This window comes from Papio anubis, chromosome 11 (genome assembly GCF_008728515.1).
Source record: "Papio anubis isolate 15944 chromosome 11, Panubis1.0, whole genome shotgun sequence".
Lineage (NCBI taxonomy): Eukaryota > Metazoa > Chordata > Mammalia > Primates > Cercopithecidae > Papio > Papio anubis.
This window is the reverse complement of record NC_044986.1, coordinates 89097929-89122302: the sequence shown is the minus strand read 5'-3', so window position 1 is coordinate 89122302 and position 24374 is coordinate 89097929. Positions and strand designations below refer to the sequence as shown.

Below are 24374 nucleotides of genomic sequence, written 5' to 3'. Positions count from 1 at the left end.
GCTATTGTGGTGAGCTGAAGTATCCACTTAAAATATCATGTAAAGCTAATCATCTCTGTGTGAGCAGTTCATTTCTCCAGTAAACTGCTGGACAGTAAAAGTAATCTCTTACAGTTTTCACATATTTTTCATCATTTTTAGTGCATTTCCATAAACACTGAATAACACTATTGGACCCATATGAAGTGCCACTAGTGATGCTGGAAGTGCTCCCAAGATGCAAAGAAAAGTCATGATATTACAAGAAAAAGACGGATTGCTTAATATGTACTGTAGATTGAGGTCTGCAGCTGTGGTTACCCACTATTTCAAGATAATTGAATTCAGTGTAAGAACCGCTGTATAAAAAGAAAATTTATGAAGCTGTCACTGCAGCTGTGCCACAGGTGCAAAAACTTTGCACTTTTAGCAAAATACCTTGTAATCTCATATTGAAAATGCATTTTTTATGTGGCTTCAGGATTGCCATAAGGCATACCTATAGACTCTAATCCAATTTGAGAAATAGTGAAGTTATATGACAACTTAGAGCAAAAACAAACAAACAAACAAAAACATGAAGGATTTAAAGCTGGAGAATTTAAAGCCAGCAAAGAATGGCTTGATAGTTTTAGAAAGATGTTTGGCGTTTGAAATTTCTAGGCAGGGCACAGTGGCTCGTGCCTGTAATCCCAGCACTTTGGGAGGCAGAAGTGGACAGACTGCTTGAGCCGAAGAGTTCAAGACCAGTCTGGGCAACATGGCAAAACCCTGTCTCTACAAAAAAAAAAAAAAAAAGGCAGGTGTGGTGGCATGACCCTGTAGTCCTAGCTGCTTGGGAAGCTGAGGTGGGAGGATTGTTTGAGCCAGGGGGGTCAAGGCTGCAAGTAAGCTGTGATCATGCCACTGGACTGCAGCCTGGGTGACAGTGAGAACTTGTCTCGAAAAATGTAAACAATAAAAAATAAAAATGTCACAATAACAGAAGAATCTGCTTCTGCTGACCAAGAGGCAGCAGACAAGGTCCCAGATGCCATTAAGAAAATCACTGAGGGTTCGGCGCAGTGGCTCACATCTGTAATCCCAGCACTTTGGGAAGTCAAGGCAAGCAGATTCCTTGAACCCAGGAGTTCGAGACCAGCCTGGGCAACATGGCAAAACTCCTTCTCTACAAAAAATACAAAAATTAGCCAGGCATGGTGGCACATGCCTTTAGTCCCAGCTACTCGAGGGGCTGGGGTGAGAGGATCAATTGATCCCAGGAGGTCAAGTCTGCAGTGAGTCATGACCACTCCACTGCACTCCAGCCTGGGTGACAGAGCAAGACCCTGTCTCAAAAAAAGGAAAAAAGAAAATCATTGAGGAGGAAAGATATCTGCTTGAACAGGTCTTTAATGTAGACAAAAGTATCTTTGGGGAAAAACAAAAAAGTGCCACAAGGGACATTTGTTATACTAAGGAAGAGAAATGAACACCAAGATTAAAGGCAGGAAGGGAAAGGCTAACTCTACTTTGGTGCAAATGCAGCTGGCTTTATGATTAGGTCTGCCCTTTTCTATAAAACTGCTAACACCCAGCCTTGAAGAGAAAAGATAAACATCAGCTTCCAGTCTTTTGGTTGCACAATACAAAGGCCTGCACAGTGAGAACCATTTTTCCGGATTGGTTTCATCCATGCTTTGTCCCTGAAGTCAGGATATACCTTTCTAGTAAGGGACTGCCTTCTGAAGCTCCTTTGACATTGAGCATGCCCCTGGCCACCCAGAACCCCATCAGTTCAACACCGAAGACATCAAAGTGGTCTATGTGCCCCCAGTGTCTCTAATTCAGCCTCTAGATGAGGAGGGCATAAGGAACTTTAAGTCTCATTACAATGGTACTCCAGGGAAAGGATGGTTAATGCTATGGAAGAGAACCTTGATAGAACATCATGAAAGACTGGAAGCATGACACCACTGGCACTGAAGATGGCATGACTGTCAAAGAAAAAGCCATAGAAGCCATTGACCCCAAAACAATAAATTCCTTCTGGAGAAAACTATATCCAGATGTTGTATATGACTTCACATAACTTATGACAGAGCCAATCAAGGAAATCATAAAAGAGATTGTGGATATGGCAAAAAAAAAAAAAAAAAAAAAAAGATGGTGGAAGCAGGAGAGTAAAGATTTCAATATATGGATCTTGGAGAAATTCAAGATCTAATAGACATCACACCAGAGGAATTAACAGAGGATGACTTGATAGAGATGAACACTTCCAAAGCCTGACTATGAGGCATAAGACGTAGAAGACGTACAAGTAACAATGTCATAAAACAAATTGCTATTAGATAATCTGGCAGAAGGTTTCCAATTATTCAAGAATGCTTTTAACTTCTTTTATGACATGGATCCTTCTGTAATACAGGTGCTGAAATTAAAGAAAACAATAGGACTGTTACTGTATAGATACCTTTTTAGAAAAGCAAAAAACATCAGACAGAAATTATGGTGTAGTTCTGGAAAGTTATACCAGGTATGCTTGCCTCTCCTGCCTCCCTTCCATCTTCTCCACTTCTTCTGCCTCTGCCACCCCTGAGACAGCAACACTGACTCCTCCTCTCCCTCCTCCTCATAGGCCTATTCAATGTGAAGATAATGAGGATGAGGACCTTAATGATGATCCACTTGCACTTAATGAATAAACATATTGTTATCTTCCTTATGATTTTCTTAATATCTTCTTTAGCTTACTTTATTGTAAGAATACAGTATATAATATATATACATAATACATGTTAATTAGCTATTTATGTTATTGGTAAGTCTTCTGGTCAATAGTAGGCCACTAGCAGTTACATTTTGGGGGAGGCCAAAGTTATGTGCGTGTGCATGTGTTTGTGTGTTTCTGTGTTGGGGGTCAGTGCCCCTAACTCACCACCAATTGTTCAAGGAGCAGCTGTACTCACTCCTGCTCTTTTTACAACTTGCATGGGATATCTTTTTTCATTCTTTCACTTTTAACTCATTAATGTCTTTGGACACAGATCAGAACCTGTGTCTCTTGTAGACAGTCATGTTCAATCACATTTGGTTTTATTTAATCCATTCTGCCAATCTCTCTTTTGATTGAAGCATTTAAGCCATTTACCTTTAAAGTAATTACCAAAAATGAAGGATCTACATCTATCATTGTGCTTTTGTTTTCTATGTCTTACAGCATTTTTTCCCCTCATTTCCTGAATTACAATTCTTTTCTTTTTAGTAGATTTTTGGTACTAAATCTTTTAATTCCCTTCTCATTTCTTTTTGTGTGTATTCTCTATAGCTGTTTTCTTTGTTACATTTAACATCCTAAAGTCATAACACTATAAATTAAATTTATACTAGCTTAACCTCAATAACATAAAAAAAAAAACTTGGCTCCTACATAGCGCTGTCCCCACTACTTTTTAAATTATTGATGTCACAAAATGACCTTGTTATACATTGTGTCCAGAGACACAAAACCTTTTTATGCATTAGTCTCTCAAATCATGTAAAAATCATCAAAAAGTGGAATTACCAACCAAAGTTACAGTAATACATCTTTGTATTACAACTGCCTGTGCATTTCCCTTTATCAGATATCTTCATTTCTTTTATGGCATTAGTTTCTGTCTAGTGTCCTTTCAGTTCAACCTGAAGGACTCTTTTTAGCTTTCTTGCAGGGCAGGTCTACTGCTATCAAACTCCATCAGCTTTTGTTTATCCAGGAATGTCTTAATTTCAGCCTCACTTTTGATGGAAAACTTTACCAAATACAGAATTGTTTGCTGACAAATTTTTTTTTCCCTTCAGCATTTTGAACATTTCAACCCACTGCCTTCTGGTCTCCAAGATCTGATAAGAAGTCTGCTAATAACTTTATTGAGGATAGCCTGTATGTATTTATGTTATGTATATGCTGCTTCTTTCTTGCTGCTCTAAAACTTTGTCTTTGGCCTTTAACAGTTTGATTATAATGTGCCTCAGTGTGGCCCTCTTTAATTTTATATTGCTTGAAGTTTATTGTGTTTCTTCTAGGTTTATATTCATATATTTCATCAAATTTTATAATGTTTCACCAATTATTTCTCCAAATTATCTCTATGCTTTCTCTATCTGGCACTCCGAACAATGCATATATTCATCCACTTGATGGTGTCCCACACGTCTCATAGGCTTTGTTCATTTATTTTTTCAGACTTTTTTTTTGAGACAGAGTCTTGGTCTGTTCCCCAGGCTGGAGTATAGTGGCGTGATCTTGGCTCACTACAACCTCTGCCTCCTGGGTTCAAGTGATTCTCCTGCCTCAGCCTCCCAAATAGCTGGGATTACAGGCACACGCCACCATGCATGGCTAATTTTTGTATTTTTAGTAGAGACAGAGTTTCACCATGTTGGCCAGGCTAGTCTCAAACTCCTAACCTCAGGTGATCTGCCTGCCTCAGCCTCCCAAAGTGCTGGGATTATAGTCATAAGCCACCATGCCCAGCTTCAGTCTTTTTTATTTCTGTTCCTTAAATTTGATTTCAATGACCCTATCTTCAAATTCACTCATTCTTCTGCTTGCTCAAATATGCTTTTAAATCCCTCTAGCAAATTTGTTGTACTTTTCAGCTCCAGAATTTTTCTCTATGTGTATTGATGTTTCCATTTTGTTTATAGTTTTCTTGACTGTCCACATCATCTTTTAACTCTTTAAACATCTTTAAGACAGTGTTTTTAATTTGTCTGGTAAACCCACAGTCTGGTCTTTTTCAGGGGCAGTTTCTTTTCTTTTTTGCTTTCAATTAGTCATACTTTGTTTCTTTATTCACCTTGTGATTTTTTTGTTGTTGTTGAAAACTGGACATTTGAAATTTATGGTGTGGTATCTCTGGAGATCAGATTCTGCTAGGCTTTTTGTTCTCATTCATTTAGTTTAAAAAAATAGTTACAGGGTGTCTGCATAATAAAGATTAGCCTGAGATGTAAACTGAAGCTCTTCTGAGTTCATTTCTAAGTCTGGACCTTTTCCTGGGCATGCATGGCAACTGTCTAAATTTTTCCGTATATGTGGTTGCCAAAGGTCCCAGTCCTTACATTTCTGGTTCCCAAAATGGAAAAAAAAAAAAAAAAAAAAAAGAGAGAGAGAGAGAAATGAAGGGGAAAAGCACCAAGTCTTTAAATCCCCAGGAACTCACTTCATCTAAAACAATTGCACTAGAAAGAACCATTTCACTTTCTCCACCCTAGGCTCTGGGCATGGCTGAGACATTTTGCCAAGGAGGTGGGGATGAGGGACAGGGGAAAAGTAATTCATTAAATCAAAAGAGCATCTCTCCAGTGAATAAGGGCAAGCGCTTGCAATAATGGCAATGAGTTGCAATAGCTGCTCACCTCTGTGTTTATACCTCTGTGTCTGCACCTCCATGATCAGAAGGAGCAATCAGTGACTAAAGCACGGTTCCCCAATATTTGCAGAACAGGGCCCTAATGCCTATCCTGGCTTCTGCAAGCTGCTTCAGGAACACATACAAAGTTGCTGGGGGTGAGTGATGGGTAGCCACTACCATGTTCAAAGCTAAAATTAACCACATGTAACCACAATTTGCCACACAAGCCTTCCTACAGGAACAGCCTTTGAGGTCAGTATTGGAGGTTTGTTCTGACACCACGGGGGCCTATGATTAGTCATCTCTTTCCTTGGTTCACCTCTGGTAAATATGTGGCCTATGTTTAGCTTGGATCTCTCACTGAAGCTGTCAGCTTCTTGTTTTCCATCAAAATCTTGTTTTTGAGTGCCCTTAGATTTGACCTTTCCTGTACACCCATTCAATAACGTCAGTTCATTAGCAGAGCTTTTGACCTCTTGATTTTACGAATTGTTTTCCCCATTCGATGAAATCTCTGAGCCATGCCCCAGAGGCTAGGGTGGAGTGATTATTTCTAGGAATGATTATTTCTAGCATCCATGTTTTAGGAGAAGGGTGCTGGGTAGGGAGGGTAGGGAGGGTAGGAAGGTGATGGTCTTCTTGGCTTTCCTCTTCTGGCTTGGAACCTCTACCCTACTGAGTCAAAGTAAGGGTAACTGGACCCCTATATTCTCAGGACACCATGCCTGAGATAGAGCCTGTGTCAAGTGAATGGGGTCTGGGTGGAAGGGAGTCCTGGAATTCTCCTCAGCTGTACTGACCTGCAATTTAGCCTCTTAAACAACTTGTAGATGTATGAGAAATACTAGCAGTCTGCCCCTCCCATGTAGATGCCACTGCCCTCAAATGGGAGCTGGGAGGCAAGGGAGCTCTGTTTTCTTCGCTGCACCCACCTAGAGTTTGTCATATTGATCTGGGAGGAAGACGGGGTGGAACTAGTTGTGGTTCAAATACTACAGATACTCACTATTCCTAATGACTTTTAAATTTTCTTGAATAAGTAGTGCTTAGTTGCTGTATTCCCTAAGAACCACTTCCAAAGACCTATTTGATTTTCTTTTCTTTTTTTTTTGCATGGATGAACCTTTATTTTTTAAAAAAATAGCATTTCAAATAAATTAAAAGGGACCATCATCAAGTGTTCAAATTGTGAAGAAACAGTTGAAAACCTTAGAGACTCCAAGTTGCAGTCTTCTAACCTCATTCTTTGTCCAATGGCAAAAACCCACACATCTCAGTACTCCCACTCATTTTTTTCCCTACTGAGACGAGGGAAGCAATTGCAAACAGGAGACCAGACGGAGGAGAAAGCTGCATCTGATTGGAATGAACATTGCCACGTACTTGCTAATACGGGTTTCACTTTACAACCAAATGTATTCTTTCAAAAATAAAAAAGGGGTGAGGGAATCTGTATATTTTTAAAAATTGCAATTATTTAGGGATAAAACACTAACTCTAGTGCCTTTAACAGGCAACAGCATTTTTTTTCCTCCAAAGTCAAACACCATCTGCAGCTCAGCCTTTGTGCTACAAGCTTTTCAGAAGATGTTACCTAAACTTTATTAAAAGAAAAGAACAAGTTTAAATATAGACACGGGACTAATGTGTATTTTTTTTTTTTTTTTTTTTTTTTTGAGATGGAGTATCGCTCTGTCGCCCAGGCTGGAGTGCAGTGGCGTGATCTTGGCTCGCTGCAAGCTCTGCCTCTTGGGTTCACACCATTCTCCTGCCTCAGCCTCCTGAGTAGCTGGGACTATAGGCGCCCACCACCACGCCTGGCTAATTTTTTTGTATTTTTAGTACAGACGGGGTTTCACCGTGTTAGCCAGTATGGTCTCGATCTCCTGACCTTGTGACCCGCCTGCCTCAGCCTCCCAAAGTGCTGGGATTACAGGCGTAAGCCACCGCACCCAGTCATCTAGTCTGTATTTTCAAGTCCACATTCTTCATCTGAAGCACTGTATCAGGGACTCCCCTGAGTCTGCATGTTTTCAAATTCACAGTACACGGAACCAGTTTTTCTTTTTAATTTTTTCCTCAGTCAGAGTAGCCACACACAGTGGCCACTGACACCAGAACCTTGGGTGGGGCCTTTTCCTACCAGGCCTGTCCAGAGCTGCCCATGGTGTCTCCTTAAAAAGAATTCATGCAGTCATGCTCAATGGATGGGAAAAAAGCAAGAAAATAAGCACCTGGTTCAGGTTTCCTCAGATCCATTCAAAATTGCTATGTTCCAAACCTGCTGCTAAATGCCATTTGTCCACTTTGTGCGTGTTGAACAGTCTGTGACCTTGGAGTCGGTCTCAATTCGAAGAACTGCTATTGGACGCCCCAAAGGTTGATGCAATAGCAGCTCCAGCAGGGCTACTCACAGAGACCAATTTTCAGATACGATGCAGCAAGTAGGGGGTCACACGCCAGTTGCTGGGCATCAATGGGGTCCTCTTTTCGGTAGGCCAAGCATCGTGGAATAAACGCCTTTGCTTCAAGTGTTACTACTCATTTTGGTGGGAACTGCACTTCAGTAGCTTTACAAATAGTATTCTCTTGCAGGATGTCTTGCTGAGACTGGTTATGGCCAAAAGGCTTCCCTCCAGAAAAACACTGATAGAAGATCACACCCACCGACCACACATCACCTTTGAGATCTTTGGTGGTTCTTTCTCAACCACAAAACACTCTGGTGGTAAACAGCAATAAGTACCAGCACCTTGTGATGTTAGCTCCGTGCCACCCACTGAATTGTAGCTATCATCCATGATCTTCAAAAGGCCAAGCTCTGTAATTTTTATCTCTCCACACGCTGTACCATTTACTAGAAGAATATTCCCTGGTTTGAGGTTATAGTGTATGACGGGAGGTTTTCTTTTATTTAAGTACTTTAAAGCATTCACAATCTGCATGATAATGGACCGGGCCTCTTTCTGTGACATTAATTTGTGCTGTTTCAGATAGAAGTTCAGATCATTCCCCTCACAGTATTCTAACACTGTACAAAACGAATCAGTATCCAGAGAAAAGTAATCATACAGCTTAATTATTCTGGGATGATCCAGTTCTTTATGAATCCGGTATTCCCTACATACACGCTTGTGGTAATTCTCCTTTTTCTCCTCTCCAGTTTTTATTTAACTGGTGAATTTTTACAGCTATGTATCTTGGCTCTGTCAGTTCAAATGCCTTGTAAACTTCACTGAAACCTCCTCTACCCAAAAGACGTAACAACAAATATCTGTCATTTAGTGTTGGGTGATATTTAAATTGTGAGTTATTTTCATTACGTATCCTTTTTAGTTCCCTGATATATAGATTTCTAACCCTTTCTAGCCTTTCCAGCTCTGCTTGGATCTCTGCTTCCTCCTTTTTAAGATGACCTAACCTGAGTTTGAAGATTTCTTCTTGTTCATGGTATTCTGCTATGTTAACGTTTCATTTTCAGCTCCATTGGTCTTGCTTTTCTGCTGTTTCTGCTCACTGGTTGCAGGAGGGTCCTGACTCATTGCAGGAGGTTTCTGTTTTGCTAACATTTTCCATTGTATATCTCTTCCCTCTGTGAATTTATCCTTTCCTGTTGCTTGATAAGATTCTGAAAAGCATAACCATCTGTCCACTGTTCAGTAAAAGAGGTACCTTGTCAGACAGTAGAAAATGCTAACATATTCCATTGTCTATCTCTTCCCTCTGTGAATTTAGCCTTTCCTGTTGCTTGGTAAGATTCTGAAAAGCATAACCATCTGTCCACTGTTCAGTAAAAGAGGTCCCTTGTCAGACAGTAGAAAAGTGGTCCAACCTCAAGTGGTCTTGCATGCTCTTATCTCTACATTCCATCTTCTCTTTTTGACTTTTCTATAACGACTTTCTTGCTCATTGTCACACATCTATTTAATTTTCCTTGTATCTCTGTAGCATCTTTTGCTGTTCATCAATCTGTGTCAAATCACAGTTGGCTCTTAATAAATCATCTATTCTTCCCTCCTTCTTAAGTCAGAATTCTTAACTGTTTTCTAGTGCAGATATTTTTTCTATTGTGAGGTCGGACTGGGTCTGTCTGTGCCAGATGGAGATCTGTTTTTGGGAGCTGCAGGAATGCTCCATGTTGCCAGATCCCGTAGATGAGGGACTGTTTTGCTGAGCTGAAACAGAAGTGAAGCAGAGGCCAGCTCCCCTTGGTGCCAGCTGCTCTGTGTCAAGCCGAGGTTTTGTTATCATTGCTGACATGAGGCTGTTGGCAGAGCAGACTGCTCCTCCATCACCTCCTTTGTAGCGCTGCCATCTAAACCACAGAGGGGCTGCTCTACGCATCGCAGTAAGGGACTGGATAAGGAATGTTGCGGTGAGAATTGTGCAACTGGTGGAACACTTCTGTCAGGGCTGGTTCCTGGCCCGCTTCCCCCAGCAAACTCAAAGTAATCACTAATTTTATGTACCCTAGTAGTGCCTTTCCCTTGGCTAGTTTCATATGGTTCAGCTTTTCTTTTCAGCTTTCGCTGGTCATTCTGCTTTTTCTCGGGAGTCTCTACTTCTTTATCACTCAAGGATCCCACACTGCATAAGCTCTGGTTGGAAGACTCACTATTAAGTGGTCCCTTTCGTTATATCTGATGTACTCTCCTTCATTTCGCCTTTTGTTTCCTGATCTTCCAACTCTTGAATATTTCCCATTCTTCTGTTTTGCAATATATTTATTTCTTCTTGCATCGATTTATTGTTTTTTCCTCTTCTTTTCTAGTTTTCCTTACTAACACCTACTGTAGTAAACCTGGCCTCCAATAATTCCTGCCGTTGTGGGTCCAGGCTATACAATTCTTCCATCACTTCTGGCTGGCAGAGCGTCTCCAGGGACTAAAGGTGCTCTGGGATCCCAAAGACCTATATAATTTTCATCAGTTATGCTCACTTTACTGAGAAGTAGGTCTACAGAGGTCCTCATGCTGCCATTGTGGAAGTCATGGTAACTTTTTATATTTATTGCCCCACTAGAAAATAAGTTCTATAAAAGCAGAGAGTTTTGTCTATTTCATTTAGAAATAACTCCTAAGCAACTATGAAAATGACTTATACCTATTGGTTGGATGAATATATTTAGGATTTCCTTGGTTATCTTATTTAACTCTCAGAATAACCCCACAAAGTAGGTACTACTACCATTCACATTTAGAAAGGAAGAAACTGAGGTTTTCAGTAGTTAAATTACTTGTCCAGTCACATATGTGTTAAGTGTGGTGGATGTATATGCAGGCCTCACTGACTCCAAAGTCTGTGCTCTTGAACAGTGTGCTTTACTATGGACTGTTCACACCTCTCAGTCCAGCTCTTACTAGATGGCCTTTAACAACTCTTCAATCACATTCAAGAGCCTCACTCCCCAGTATAGACAGCTGCAGAGGTGCAGTTCTTCTGGAATTAAGGCCTACACATTTTACTGAACATACTTGGCCACTTACACAGGGAGCTTTCCTCAAAGAAAGCAACAAATGCAACCACAGCCAACCCACTGCTCAGTCCCAGTCCCTACCCTTACTCCCTCTTCAACCCTGATCCTGGAGCACAGCCTATCATCAAAGGCCTTTACCTACATCCAGGACAGGCTTGAAAACCCAAGATGCTAACAGACACAAATGACAGTCATTTGGAGTTTTGGATCCCATCTACTATAAGCTAATCTCACCTTTTCTAACTACTAAATACCACCGAACTCCCCTCAAACCAATTCCAATTGTGCACAAACTTCCTTTCCAGTTCTCTGCCCAGAACCAGTTCTATGCCCAGAACCAGTTCTCCAAAGGATAAAGGCTGAAGACTGGAGGCTCAGTAATCAGCTCCCTCAGAAGCTGAAGACAACATAAGCCCCACACAAGGGGCTATGCCTTCCCCTCCCTGTGTCGTCAGAGGCCCAAATCATCACATTGCTGAATTTAGTGTCCCATGAGCCACTGTAGACACTTGGTAGCAATCATTCCAAAAGTTGTAATAAGTTGGTGCTGCTCAAATTAATCTCCTCTCCCTGGAGGCCTTGCCCCTTCAGAATCACAATGGACATGGTCTGGAGTCATCTTAAATAACAGCCTGTGTCTACGTAGAAAGCTACCACAAACTGTTTATCAATTTCACTTGTGAACACAGAAAAAACATTTAAATAAAGCTGAAAACGAGACCAACAATTAAAGTGTCATCTCCATGACTGTTTTTTTCCCAGGTTGCAAAATATATCAACTTGGAAAAATTACATATATATTAAAGTAATCCCAGCACTTTGGGAGGCCGAGATGGGCGGATCACGAGGTCAGGAGATCGAGACCATCCTGGCTAACACGGTGAAACCCCGTCTCTACTAAAAATACAAAAAAAAACTAGCCGGGCGAGGTGGCAGGCGCCTGTAGTCCCAGCTACTCGGGAGGCTGAGGCAGGAGAATGGAGTGAACCCGGGAGGCGGAGCTTGCAGTGAGCTGAGATCCGGCCACTGTACTCCAGCCTGGGCGGCAGAGCAAGACTCCGTCTCAAAAAACAAACAAACAAACAAACAAACAAACAAAAAAAAAACAAAAACAAAAAAGAAAAAAATCAGAAAACATAATCTAAAAGAAATGATTCATCCTCTCCATTCACTTTAAGTGCAAAGTCTGACATTTTTACAAAAGGCATGATGCTTTGTGATAATTTCTTCACTGAACTATGTACCACGAGAATCTTCAGTAGTAAATATACATGTATTAAATACATATTAATAAAATACCTCTGTTATATTCATTATAATAATATAGTCAAGATCAGGGGTGTCCAATCTTGATCAGGGTGTCCAATCTTTTGTCTTCCCTGGGCCACAATGGAAGAAAGAAATGTCTTTGGCCACACATAAAATACATTAACACTAATGACAGGTGATGAGCTAAAAAAAATAAAAGTCACACAAAAAAAGCTCATAATTATTGTGGGAACTGGCCAGCAGTCCGCAATGCAACGGGGCTCTCTCTTTGCTCCCAGGCGGATCGGCAGGTCGAGAAATAACAGACACACACAAGATAGTGAAAGCTGGGTCCAGGGGGGTCACAGCCTTCTGGTCCCGTGGTGCCAACAATGCCCTGGATATGCCAGCATTTATTATTGAGTTTAGTGAGGGCGGGGGTACGTTAGTGACGGATTTAGGGTTATTTGATTATGTGGTGAGATGGTCACATGGGGATGAAGTAATTCTTTAACATAACATCTGTACAGAGAAGTACAGTATACAGAGATAAGAATTTACAACATAGTGTGTGCATCAGTAATTTCCAACAGAGCCTTAAAACAGGAACAGCAGTAACAGTTACAGCAAAAGCTCATTACAAACAGTTCATAGAAACAGGAGGTGAAGTTTAATTTCTAACAGAGCCTTAAAACAGGAACACGGTCTTTCCATAACCTATGATTAGCAAGATATTAATCAACAGTAACAGTTGCAGCAAAAGCTGGTTACAAACAATTCATAGAAACAGAACGTGAAGTTAGACAATCAGTTAGACCAGAAATTCTCAGAAGGGAGTATGAACCCTAAAGAGGCCTAGAAGAGCCACGGCAAGATAAGGGCATTTATAGCCCTATCTTATCCATATGGACAGATGCCCCCCATGCGCCTGTTTATAGGTTTTCCACGAGGGTCGCATTCCATTCCCACAGCTATAAACATCTGCTTTTCCGGGATAGGAATCTTGGTGATGTGAAACCTCCCTGACTGCACGTCCATTCATAGGCTCTCTGCAGGGGGAAGCACATCACGCGCTGTTGGCTCATTCTGACAGTCCAACCTGGCATGGTCTTTACACAATCCTGCATGCAATTTTGAATTTACAATAATCAGAAGCATTTCATCTTTTATTCCGTAGCAACAGTTTCAGGGGGTCTCCTTACACATGATGTTTTAAGAAAGTTTACAAATTTGTGCTGGGCTGCATTCAAAGCCATCCTGGGCAACATGCAGCCCATGGGCCACAGGTTAGACAAGCTTGATCAAGATGCTTCCATGTGCTAAAAAATATCTAGAATTAAATAAATGTGTGGTCTATGTGAAGGAAACTATAAAACTTGGTCAAGATGTTTACATGTTCTAAAAAACATATAGAATTAAATGTGCAGGCCGGGCGCGGTGGCTCAAGCCTGTAATCCCAGCACTTTGGGAGGCCGAGATGGGCGGATCACGAGGTCAGGAGATCGAGACCATCCTGGCTAACACGGTGAAACCCCGTCTCTACTAAGAAATACAAAAAATAGCCGGGCGAGGTGGCAGCGCCTGTAGTCCCAGCTACTCGGGAGGCTGAGGCCGGAGAATGGCGTGAACCCGGGAGGCGGAGCTTGCAGTGAGCTGAGATCCGGCCACTGCACTCCAGCCTGGGCGACAGCGCGAGACTCCGTCTCAAAAAAAAAAAAAAAAAAAAAAAGAATTAAATGTGCAGGCTATGTAAAGGAAACTATAAGTTTATTGAATGACACCTTAAAAAATGCAAATAGTTGCCGGGCGCAGTGGCTCATACCTATAATCCCAGCACTTTGGGAGGCCGAGGTGGGCCAATCACGAGGTCAAGGGATCAAGACCATCCTGGCCAACATGGTAAAGCCCGGTCTCTACTAAAAATACAAAAATTAGCTTGGCATGGTGGCATGTGCCTGTAGTCCCAGCTACTCGGGAGGCTGAGGCAGAAGAATCGCTTGAACCCAAGAGGCGGAGGTTGCAGTGATCCAAGATCACGCCACTGCACTCCAGCCTGGTGACAGAGTGAGACTCTGTCTCAAAAACACAAAAAACAAACAAACAAACAAAAAACAAAACAAAAAGCAAGTAACAGGAACTAATCATTTTTTGAACAAAAAAAATTATGCACATTATGTCACAACATTCCAAACAAATTCTCAACAACGTTCTGTATTTTCAAATCTTTTGTACTGCTGCTAGAACAAATGTAAATTTTATGTGAAATAATGAGGGGGGTCGAGAATTTTGTGAAGATACAGACCGAAGCTTAACTAGAGATCTTTTTTTTTTTTTTTTTTGGTTGTTTTTTGAGACAGTCTCGCTCTGTCGCCCAGGCTGGAGTGCAGTGGCATGATCTCAGCTCACTGCAACCTCTATCTCCTGGGTTCAAGCGATTCTTGTGTCTTAGCCTCCCGAGTAGCTAAGACTACAGGCACGTGCCACCATGCCTAGCTAATTTTTGTATTTTTAGTAGAGAGAAGGTTTCACCATGTTGGCCAGGTTGTTCTCGAACTCCTGACCTCAGGTGATCCACCCACCTCGGCCCCCTAAATTGCTAGGATTACAGGCGTGAGCCACCGCACTGGGGCAAAGATGCATCTTTAATGGCTAGAATAAACTAAGTATTTCAGAGTCTGAAAAAAAAAATATGTAAAGGCCTAAGATCATGTAAGAATTCAGTATGTGATAATGGTGGCTATGTCAGTTTTCCAGAAAAATGGAACCAATAAGATGTACATATAGAAAGAGCTTTATGATAAGGAATTGGCTCACCTGATTATGGAGGCTAGCAAGTCCCAAGATCTGCAGGCTGAGTTAGCAAACTCGAGGCCCAGGAGGACTGAGAGTATTGTTCCAATCTGAAGGCTCAAGACCCAGGAAAAGCTAATGTTTCAATTGAGTCTAAAGGCAGGAAAAAGCTGATGTCCAGTTTGAAGGTCACTGGTAGGAATTCTTACTCAGGGGTGTTGGCACTTTTGTTCTATTCAGGCCTTCAATCAATTGGATGAGTCCCACCCACGTTCATCTGCTTTACTTAGTCTACTGATTTAAATGTTAATGTCATCCAATACCCCCTCACAGATATACCCAGAAGAATGTCAGACCAAGCATCTGGGCACTCCACAACCCAGTCAAGTTGACATATAAAATTAACCATCACAATGACATTTCAAAGTAGAGAGAAATAGGCCTATTTAATAAATGGTGTTGGGGTAAGTGGTTCTCTCTGTAGATCACATGGTATGTGTAAATGTTTACCTCACATAATAAATATACTTCACATGGAATATAAAATTTAAACTACCAAAGCGTTTAAAAATTATAATGAGTATTTCTAACCTTAATGTTAAGATTGCATATCAATTGCAGAGGGAAAAAATTACTTAAAAGTTTTTTTTGTTTTGTTTTGTTTTGTTTGAGACGAAGTCTCACTCTGTAGTGGCGCGATCTTGGCTCACTGCAAGTTCCACCTCCCAGGTTCACACCATTCCCCTGCCTCAGCCTCCCGAGTAGCTGAGACTATAGGCACCCACCACCACGCTCAGCTAATTTTTTTGTTTTGTTTTGTTTTGTTTTAAGTAGAGATGGGGTTTCACCGTGATACCAGGATGGTCTCGATCTCCTGACCTCATGATGTGCCTGCCTTGGCCTCCCAAAGTGTTGGGATTACAGGCGTGAGCCACTGCACCCAGCCAAAATTACTTAAAAGCTTGAAGTAATTTGAAAACTTAAAAAATATATATATTCCCATAGACAAATTTTAAAGTATACCTCCCAGAAAAGAGAAAGACTATCCTGTTGATATGTTGTTCATAAAGTAAAAAAAACAAGTTTCCATTGTTCCTGTAAAAAGGTAAACTATGTACTTAGATTGGTGAGAGCACATAAACCAAGAAAATCTTAATAATCTTCCATGACTAGCTATTATAAAATGATCAGCACCTCAGTTAAAGTGAGCCTACTGATATAAGCCAACATCAAGAAAGTGAGGTGTAATCAATATTTTTAAATTGTTCAATGTCTGTAGAAAATTTAGAAACTAAAATGTTTAAGAACTATTTTATCATGTTATATTAGTAAGGTTGGAATTTTTTAACAACAAAAAAAAAGAACAGCACCCACTGTGGCAATGGTGGGCCCACATTTCCGAACTTTTTCTTTTGTTTTTGAGACAGGGACTTACTCTGTCACCTAGGCTAGAGTGCAATGACACAATCACAGCTCACTGCAGCCTAAACTTCCCAGGCTTAGGTGATTCTCCCACCGCAGCCTCCCAAGTAACTGAGATTATAGTGCACCACCATGCCCGGCTAATTTTTTGTATTTTCTGTAGAGAAAGGGTTTCACCATATTGCCCAGGCTGGTGTTGAACTCCTAAGCTCAAGCATTCTTCCCACCTTGGCCTCCCAAAGTGCTGGGATTACAAGCATTAGTCACCCTACCCAGCTGTCACGTTTCCAAACTTTGAATGGGAATGAAATCCATACAGACTTCCTGGAGTCAATTTCATTAGAACCCCTATTATCCAGAGAGTAGACTCTGAGAAATTAATTTGAAGACAACTTGGTGGTTTTGTGTCTGTGCAGATGGGGGAAAAAAAAAGGGAGAGAGAGAAAAAACTTGGACAAGGGTAGAAAGGTATATGCTCAAAGGTGTACCTCAATAATGTTCATTTGTAAGAGTAAAAATATGGGAAACTACCTAAAAGTGAGCCATTGGTAGGTGTAGATAAAATATTGTAGATAAATGATTGTTGAGAAATTTTAAGTAGTTGTTAAAAATGGTGAGGTAAGGGTAGGAAAACTAAGATGGAAAACTGTTATGTACTGTAAATGAGTTCACCATATACATTATACTTCTATTGTGTAAGTGTGTGTGTGTGTATCCTAAAAGGACACTGAAATATAAGAAGTCAAACCAAAAGCCCCTGACAAAACTAACACACATAACAGAAAGTACTATTTTCCCCACTCATTTTCTCATATAAATAAGTGGAAAAATGCATTTTCAGAGAGTATAACCCTATGACTTCTGTGGTAAAGTCATGTCAGTGATTTTAATGTCTATATTCTGAGTATTATTTCCTCATCATTACCTACTAAACTAACTCCCTGTTGTTTCATCGTTAAAGTTCTTCACAGCCTTTGATAGCATCTGACTGCTCTTCTAAAGTTATTGATGTTCAGGTATGTTTTTCATCACTACCACTAACATTACCAGTTTGAAAACTTAGGCAACATTTCTATAGGAACTTTAAAATATATTTAACTGTAATAACGTAACAATAATATGTGTACACATCACCAAATCATCTGAGAAAACTAAAAACCATACATAATAGTAGTATCAATTCATCTAAGGTTAATTTCCTGTGGCTGAGCTGATACTACTATTTATTTCTCTTTAGAAGCAATTAAAAATACAACTTACAACTCTCCAGTCATGCCTGGATCTAATTAAAGGCAAATCTCTTATGATTTTGTATGTATTCTAGCATTTGATTAATATTCTGACCATATTTCTTGATTTTTAATACTCAAATGTCCATAAAACTCCAGTATGTTATAAATTCTCTACAGGCACATATATATTGGTTACAGTGCATGGAAAAAGGCCCAGACAGAACTAAAAACCAAGTTACTTTAGGGAAGTGAACCAATATGTGAGTGAGGTGGGTTGAAGAGAACTCATCTGTCAAATTCCAAAGAATATTTATTCTCCCAATATCGGCAACTGGTGCAGACATCAGCACAGGGGAATCTAGGCCTGCGAAAGCTAAGGAAGTCCCACTATGTCATGGGCACCAGTCACGGCTGCCAAGTTTCTCCAAGTTCGTTTTCTGTTTTAAGGGATGTTATCAGAGATCCACAAGAATAGGGTAAGCCTTTACAAGGGGTCTGAGTTGAAGAAATTCTGAACTCCTGTCTTCTTTTCTGAGGTCCTGAGCTTCCTTTAGGGGATTGGTAAAGGGAGAATTTTTGGCTATTACTGAAAGCAAGCTTATGGTTAAGGCCCACTTTTATAGAGAGGATAACTACCCCCATTCTGTAGATAAAGAAACCAATAACAGACAGCATTGGCCATACCAAAGTATGGACTCCAAACATGGCATAGCTTCATATTAGTCATCAGTTCTCACCTCCCAAAGTATCTGAGACCTTGCTCTTCATAACTGCTGTCTAAGAGAAGACATTGGTTTTTTGTTGTCTGAAAGAGAAGCCTGGGAATGCAAGATCTGAGAAGAGAGGTAGGTTGGGAAAAGGGAGTTGGAGTTCCTCAGACAAAAGGAGGAGGTTGAGTGTGCAGTGTCCAGTCGCTGGGTGACAGATGAAGACTCGGCAGAAAAACAGGAAGGAGAATAGGTAAGTCTTCCTCAGAAAAGGACAGATATGATGAAAGGATCCAGGGCAGTCACAGCTACAGTCTCTGGCTGCCAGCAGCAAACAGGGGTAGGGGTTGAAGGCATCAAGGATACCCATGGGCTGAACCCTACCAGAAGCAATAGTTCCACATTTCCCTGCTAAATACAGGTAGGGTGTGAAGTGACAGGGCCCACTAGACCAGAGAAAGGCAATTTCAAGACAGACAGTAAGCCCAGTTCCAAAAACAGGCTCTTAGGAGTTTATCAGAAAACTATTTCCAGGCACTGGGAGTGATTAGTCATTTCAGAAATCACAAATCTATGACCCAGCAATTCTCATCCTGGTTTAAACATGAGTGCACTGGAGGATAAACTGTTGATTGTGAGATCAGTTTAGTATATGGGAAAAAGTATTTCTTTTAATAGAATGCAGTATAAGAGAAAATATCAACAAAGTACATTACAGGTAATTAGGGTAAGGATCTCATAAAACAGAATCTTAAGTTTTTGGTTTACATGCATGTGTTAGAGACACACATGTGAACACACTATTCTTCGAGATACTATCCACATCACTCCTCCCTCAATGTAGCCTGCTCAGTGAGGTCTTTTCCTCTCCATCCTATCTAAAATCAAACCTTGTATCTGACTTTTCCTATTTTGATTTTTCTTTATGGTGCTTATCATAGCCATCTTCTTTTCTTTTTTCATTTTTGTGTTGCAGACTGACTTTCAGTAGATTACAGAGCAAATGTACTTTGTCAACATGACTGCTGGAAGCAATAAGGACACAAACTCTCTGGTCTACAGTGACCTCCCAATAAAAATATTCTAGGATGGCTTGTCACTGGCCTCTTTTGTAACAAACTACCATTTCTGGATCAATACAAATGTGGAGGACATGAAGACACAGTACTCTGTGGAGCCAGGATTGGGGTAAATGCCACCCCGTGATCACTATGACAGGTTCTATTACTAGAAGAATGCAGAAAAGTTGCACTGAGCAGTCAAAAGCAATACTCATAACACATATTTAAGTACATAATAAAAATGTATCAAATTAACACAAGAAAGGGTGAATTCATCAAACAGTGCAGGGACAACTGGCTATTTATTTGGAAGGATACAGAGCTGCTTACCTTACACCACATACAATAAGAAACACCACAGGGACATATGAATAATGTAATTTAATGTAATGTCTGCTTCACACATGTTGAAGGAGAGACATACCTGCGTGGTTCCAAAGGGAGTTTACTTATGCCAATAGGAAAGGAGAACAAACAGAAACACTTAACTTGCAACTAGTAGAGTAACTTTATTTCTAACACTGAGCCTTCTACATAGGAATTTACAGAAATGAAAAACACTGTGCTGCTTATTCTCCATTTCTCTTCCCAGATTCTCTCTCCACCCTTCTCTGTGCCCACCTGGGCTCTCCCGCAGATGTATCTGGTTGGTTTCTCCAAAGAGAGGCACCAGCAATTTGGCACCACAGTTCTGGTAGTAATGATGTCTCTTACAAGGTGGCCCCTCCTCCATGACAGCAGTTCTTACTGGGCTCTGGTAACACTGTTTCCATCCTTGCCCTTCAAGGCTCAGAATGGTAATGGCTTCCTGCTGATGCAAGTCTCTGGGTGTTTCAGTGCCCCTTGTTTCTGGCCCACACCACTGTAATCAGTCTGCCATTAAAATCTTTTTAGTTGGAGAATTCTGTTTTCCGCCAGAAAGAACCATGGTTGATACAAACAGCCATCCGTATATTAACTTGTCAAAAGAAATAATTCTTCCCCCAATTACCATATAGAACATTAACACTTAGAAAAATATTCCTCTGTGCCAGCTGGAATGCCTTCAGCTCTTAAGTATCAGATAGCCCTAAGACCAAATAAAAAACAGTTATTGAGGATTATACGAAGTCCCAGTGGAGAGCAGGTACAGAGAGCAGAGTAGCTCGGCAACATCACCTCTGAGCTGGGTTTTCCCACCTTGTACACTGTTATCTTCAGCCTACTGCCCTTCAGATACAAACGATAAGCCTATAGCATGTACAGACATGAAAAAGCCCAGTAGAAGAGACAAAGTCTCTTCTCATGTCATGACAATGTTGTATCAAGGAGATCTTTCCCAGAAGGACTACACAATAATTCCCAAACATCTCACTGCTCCCAAGTTCACCCCAACAAAATCATTAAAATGGAACTTCCATGATTAGCTTTGACTAATTTGGACTTACCACTTAAGTCATCTGGGAGAAGAATGCACAAAAATAAAAAATTTAGCTCAGCAAGGATGAAGTAGGGAATGGCCATCACATGGGCAGTGTCTATTAGAACTGCTGACCACTGTGTTCCAAGGGGGGGCAAAGGAAACAACAGGACAAGGGAAGCAGAGACACTCTAAAATACTAATACACAGAACTAGTGTCACATAGGCCATGCCTAAACAGATACATAATGAAATAACAAGGGTATGAAAAGGGCCTTTCATTACATACCGCCACTTTTTATTTGAGGAGTGCAGTATTACTGTTTGTTAACCTTTGCATAATTTATGTAAAAACCATTCTTAACAGCATTTACATTACAGAATGACCCAGAGGTAGCTGAAAAACCTCAGAAAACTACTGTTTAACTTCTTTACTCAAGTGACAGTTCAATAATGGCCATATTCATGCATATATGCCAGGAAACAGTCAGAGGAAAGGTACATGATATAGTTCTTTGTAAAATAATATTTCACTAAAAACACATACTGGCCAAACGACAAAGGGACTCTGGTAGTATTTAGAGTAGGACGGATTCAGAGGTAGTTAAAAACCTCACGAAAATATTTTTGGCTTCTTTCTTGAAGATGCGGTTCAGCTGTAAATGGCCATAGCCATTTATTTACGTCAGGAAAGAGAAGGGGTACGCAGTTTGTATTGCCAAATACGTTTTCATATATACACAGTGATGTGCTGTAAATATTTGACAGCAGGTTATCTGAGAAAATTAAAACCCTGATTTATAGTTTGTCAATTTCCATGGTGTAAACACTCCTACTAAGTCCAAGCTACCAACAAGACAGCACTGCATGTCGAGTTGGGAAGAGACAGATGTGCAGTGCACACTATATACAGTATTTTCATCACACAGATTAAATAAGTAAAACAACAAAGGTAATAGTGAAATGTAGCAAAATAATTAGGAAGTGATGAGTGCTGAGTATTTATTACCTTTGTTTTTAATTTAACTGTAAGTTTACATATTTTAAATAATGACTGTTTTTAATAACTGGCTCACAAAATTCCTTAAAATTTAACAATCAGCAGAACTTTTAAGTCAGTATGAGGTTATACTAGCACATCACTATATTTAAGTATATGTGTAGAAATATATTTACATATACATACAAACATATGTACATACACATATATATCAACCTATAAAGACACCAATGGTATTTAGTGTGGAAAATATTAACACATACCATAGTAGTTACTCAATTAAGGGTACGTACTTTCTCATTACAATCATGTTGAATTCCAATATACAAATCAAGCATACTCAAATTTATTATATTAGCATACTCACATAAGGTCTACAAACATCAGGGACTCTTCACATGTATGTTTAATGCTGCTGTCATTCAACTTTTACAAGCTTCAGATCCCACTGTGAATATGGGTATAAATGAATATTGTCCATTATATTTGCAATACAATTTTGGTATCACATCTGGAATACAACACTAAACAGCATAAATTCTAGATAAATATTTTCACCATATTACTTAGGTTAACAGAATTCCCCTCAGTACAAATTTTCTAATGAAAGGTTTTAATTTTTCTTGAAAGCTTTTACATATTCAAACAAGAAGTCATTTTCTACAAATGTCTGACATTCTTTGGCTTTCTCTAATCTCCTTTTTTGAAACTGTATAACCAATTTCACAGGTGTACGAAGGCTTCTAACATTCAGGATGTTGAAAGAGCTTTCACCCTCGTATGAATTCTCTGATGTTTGGTGAGCACTGACCTCTGACTAAAGGTCTTCCCACATGCATTACACTCATACGGCTTCTCCCCTGTGTGAGTCCTCTGATGTTTAGTGAGAGCTGATTTTTCACAGAAGGTTTTCCCACATTCGTTACACTTATAGGGTTTCTCCCCAGTGTGAGTTCTTTGATGTACAATTAGGTTTGACTTCACACAGAAGGATTTTCCACATTCATTACATATAAAGGGTTTCTCCCCTGTGTGTGTTCTCTGATGGACAGTGAGGGCTGATCTGTGGCAGAAGGATTTCCCACACGCATTACATTCATAGGGTTTCTCCCCTGTGTGTGTTCTCTGATGTTCAGTGAGGTTTGACTTCACGCAGAATGTTTTTCCACATTGCTTACATTCATATGGTTTTTCTCCTGTATGTGTTCGCTGATGGTTGGTCAGGTGTGGCTTCTGGCAAAAGGCTTTCCCACATTCAGTACATTCATAGGGCTTCTCCCCTGTGTGTGTTCTCTGATGTTGAGTAAGGTTTGACTTCTCCCAGAAGGTTTTCCCACACTCACCACATTCAAAGGTTTTTTCTCCTGTGTGAGCTCTCCGAAGCTGGGTAAGATGTGACTTCTTGCTGAAATTGCTCCCATTTTCATTATAATCATAAGACTTTCCCCCCATGTGTACTATCTGATGTTTTAAGAGAGTTGACTTTTCCCAGGTTTTGTCACTCACTTTATATTCATGGAGAATCTTTCTTGTGTAAGCTCCCTGATGGATAATGAAAGCTGAATTGTCACAGAAGATTTCCCCATATTCATTATATTCATAAGGATTGTCCTTTGTAAGAGCTCTCTGATGTCCGAACCTTAAATTCATGCAGAAGGACTTCCCACAAATACTGCATCCATACGGCTCCATTTCCAAATGAGTTCTTTGAGATATATTGAGCTTTAAACTTTCAATGAAGGTTCTTCCACATTCGTTATATTTACAGACTGTCTCTCCCATCTGAGATCTCTTATTTGTAAAAAATGCTGCCTCATCATGGAAGCCTTGTCCATTTTTATTATACTCAAAAGGTTGGCCAAAACTTGACTGACTGAGATCCTGGTGATAATTAATGGCATTCCTTTTTTGATCATATTTATAAGACTTCTCTCCAATAGGGATTTTCTCATGCCTAATATCAAGGAGCAATCTCTCACATACATTAAACTCATCAGGCTTCTTTCTGGAACAGTTCTTTTTACTAATAATTAAGCCCGAAATATTTTTCAAACTCATTTCACATGAGTCACATATTTTATAGGGATAATTTCTTAAAGAAACAGGGTCTGTGCCCAAATTGAAAGTTTTGCCTCCTTTGTCTCCATTTTCTACACTTACTGTTTTGTTGTGGAATAGAAGCTCCCAAAAATGGTCATCTTCATTTTCCTGGCTGCTCTCTAACATGTCATCAACTTTCCATTTCCTTTCTAGAAATGAGAAAAATAACCACATCTTATGAACCTTAGTACATTTCTGATGGAATTGGACTTTTACACAAATGCCCTATCATACAGTCAGTCAATTCTTTTGTTTTAAATTCAGTTTCCTGGTGTGAACTGAGTTCAAGTGTACATTTTCTTTACCCACCAAGGTTTAGGTGGAAAACATAAACATGCTTCAGTGGAAACAGGGAGAGGAAATTGGCAATGACATTTAACACTTTATAAATATAACCTTCAAAACTGAAAAGAAAAGGTGAAATAAAATTCACAGCACAGAGAACCAGAGTGGCTGATTCAGAAATAGAAAAACTCGGAGAAAATGGGGTGAACCCAACAGAGACAATGAACACTGAATAAAGAGATGGTGAAGATAAGCACACAAGGGGTTTCAGAGGATGAATTAAGTTTGGTGGAG

At 40.1% G+C, this 24374-nt stretch overlaps 1 protein-coding gene, 1 long non-coding RNA gene and 1 pseudogene across 14 annotated transcripts in view; 1 reads left to right on the top strand and 2 right to left on the bottom strand.

Moving 5' to 3' along the window:
- LOC103887429 overlaps nucleotides 1-19324 on the top strand; it is a 29076-nt gene extending 9752 nt beyond the window's left edge. The window contains exons 2-3 of the long non-coding RNA XR_001906284.3: nucleotides 17258-17312; nucleotides 19212-19324. This is a non-coding gene — a long non-coding RNA (uncharacterized LOC103887429). The remainder of the gene's footprint in view (nucleotides 1-17257; nucleotides 17313-19211) is intronic.
- LOC101015028 lies at nucleotides 7227-11709 on the bottom strand (annotated as a pseudogene).
- Nucleotides 19325-19780: 456 nt separating the features above from the next.
- Nucleotides 19781-24374, bottom strand: part of ZNF248 (zinc finger protein 248) — a 29617-nt gene continuing 25023 nt past the window's right edge. For 7 of the 13 annotated variants that reach the window (XM_003903556.3, XM_021943207.2, XM_003903555.3 and 4 more), the window contains one exon: nucleotides 19781-23944. In XM_003903556.3, the coding sequence (XP_003903605.1) occupies nucleotides 22446-23944 (1499 nt within the window). In that variant the 3' untranslated portion in view covers nucleotides 19781-22445. The remainder of the gene's footprint in view (nucleotides 23945-24374) is intronic. The other 6 variants (XM_009214299.3, XM_009214298.4, XM_021943208.2 and 3 more) reach the window with 2 other exon arrangements.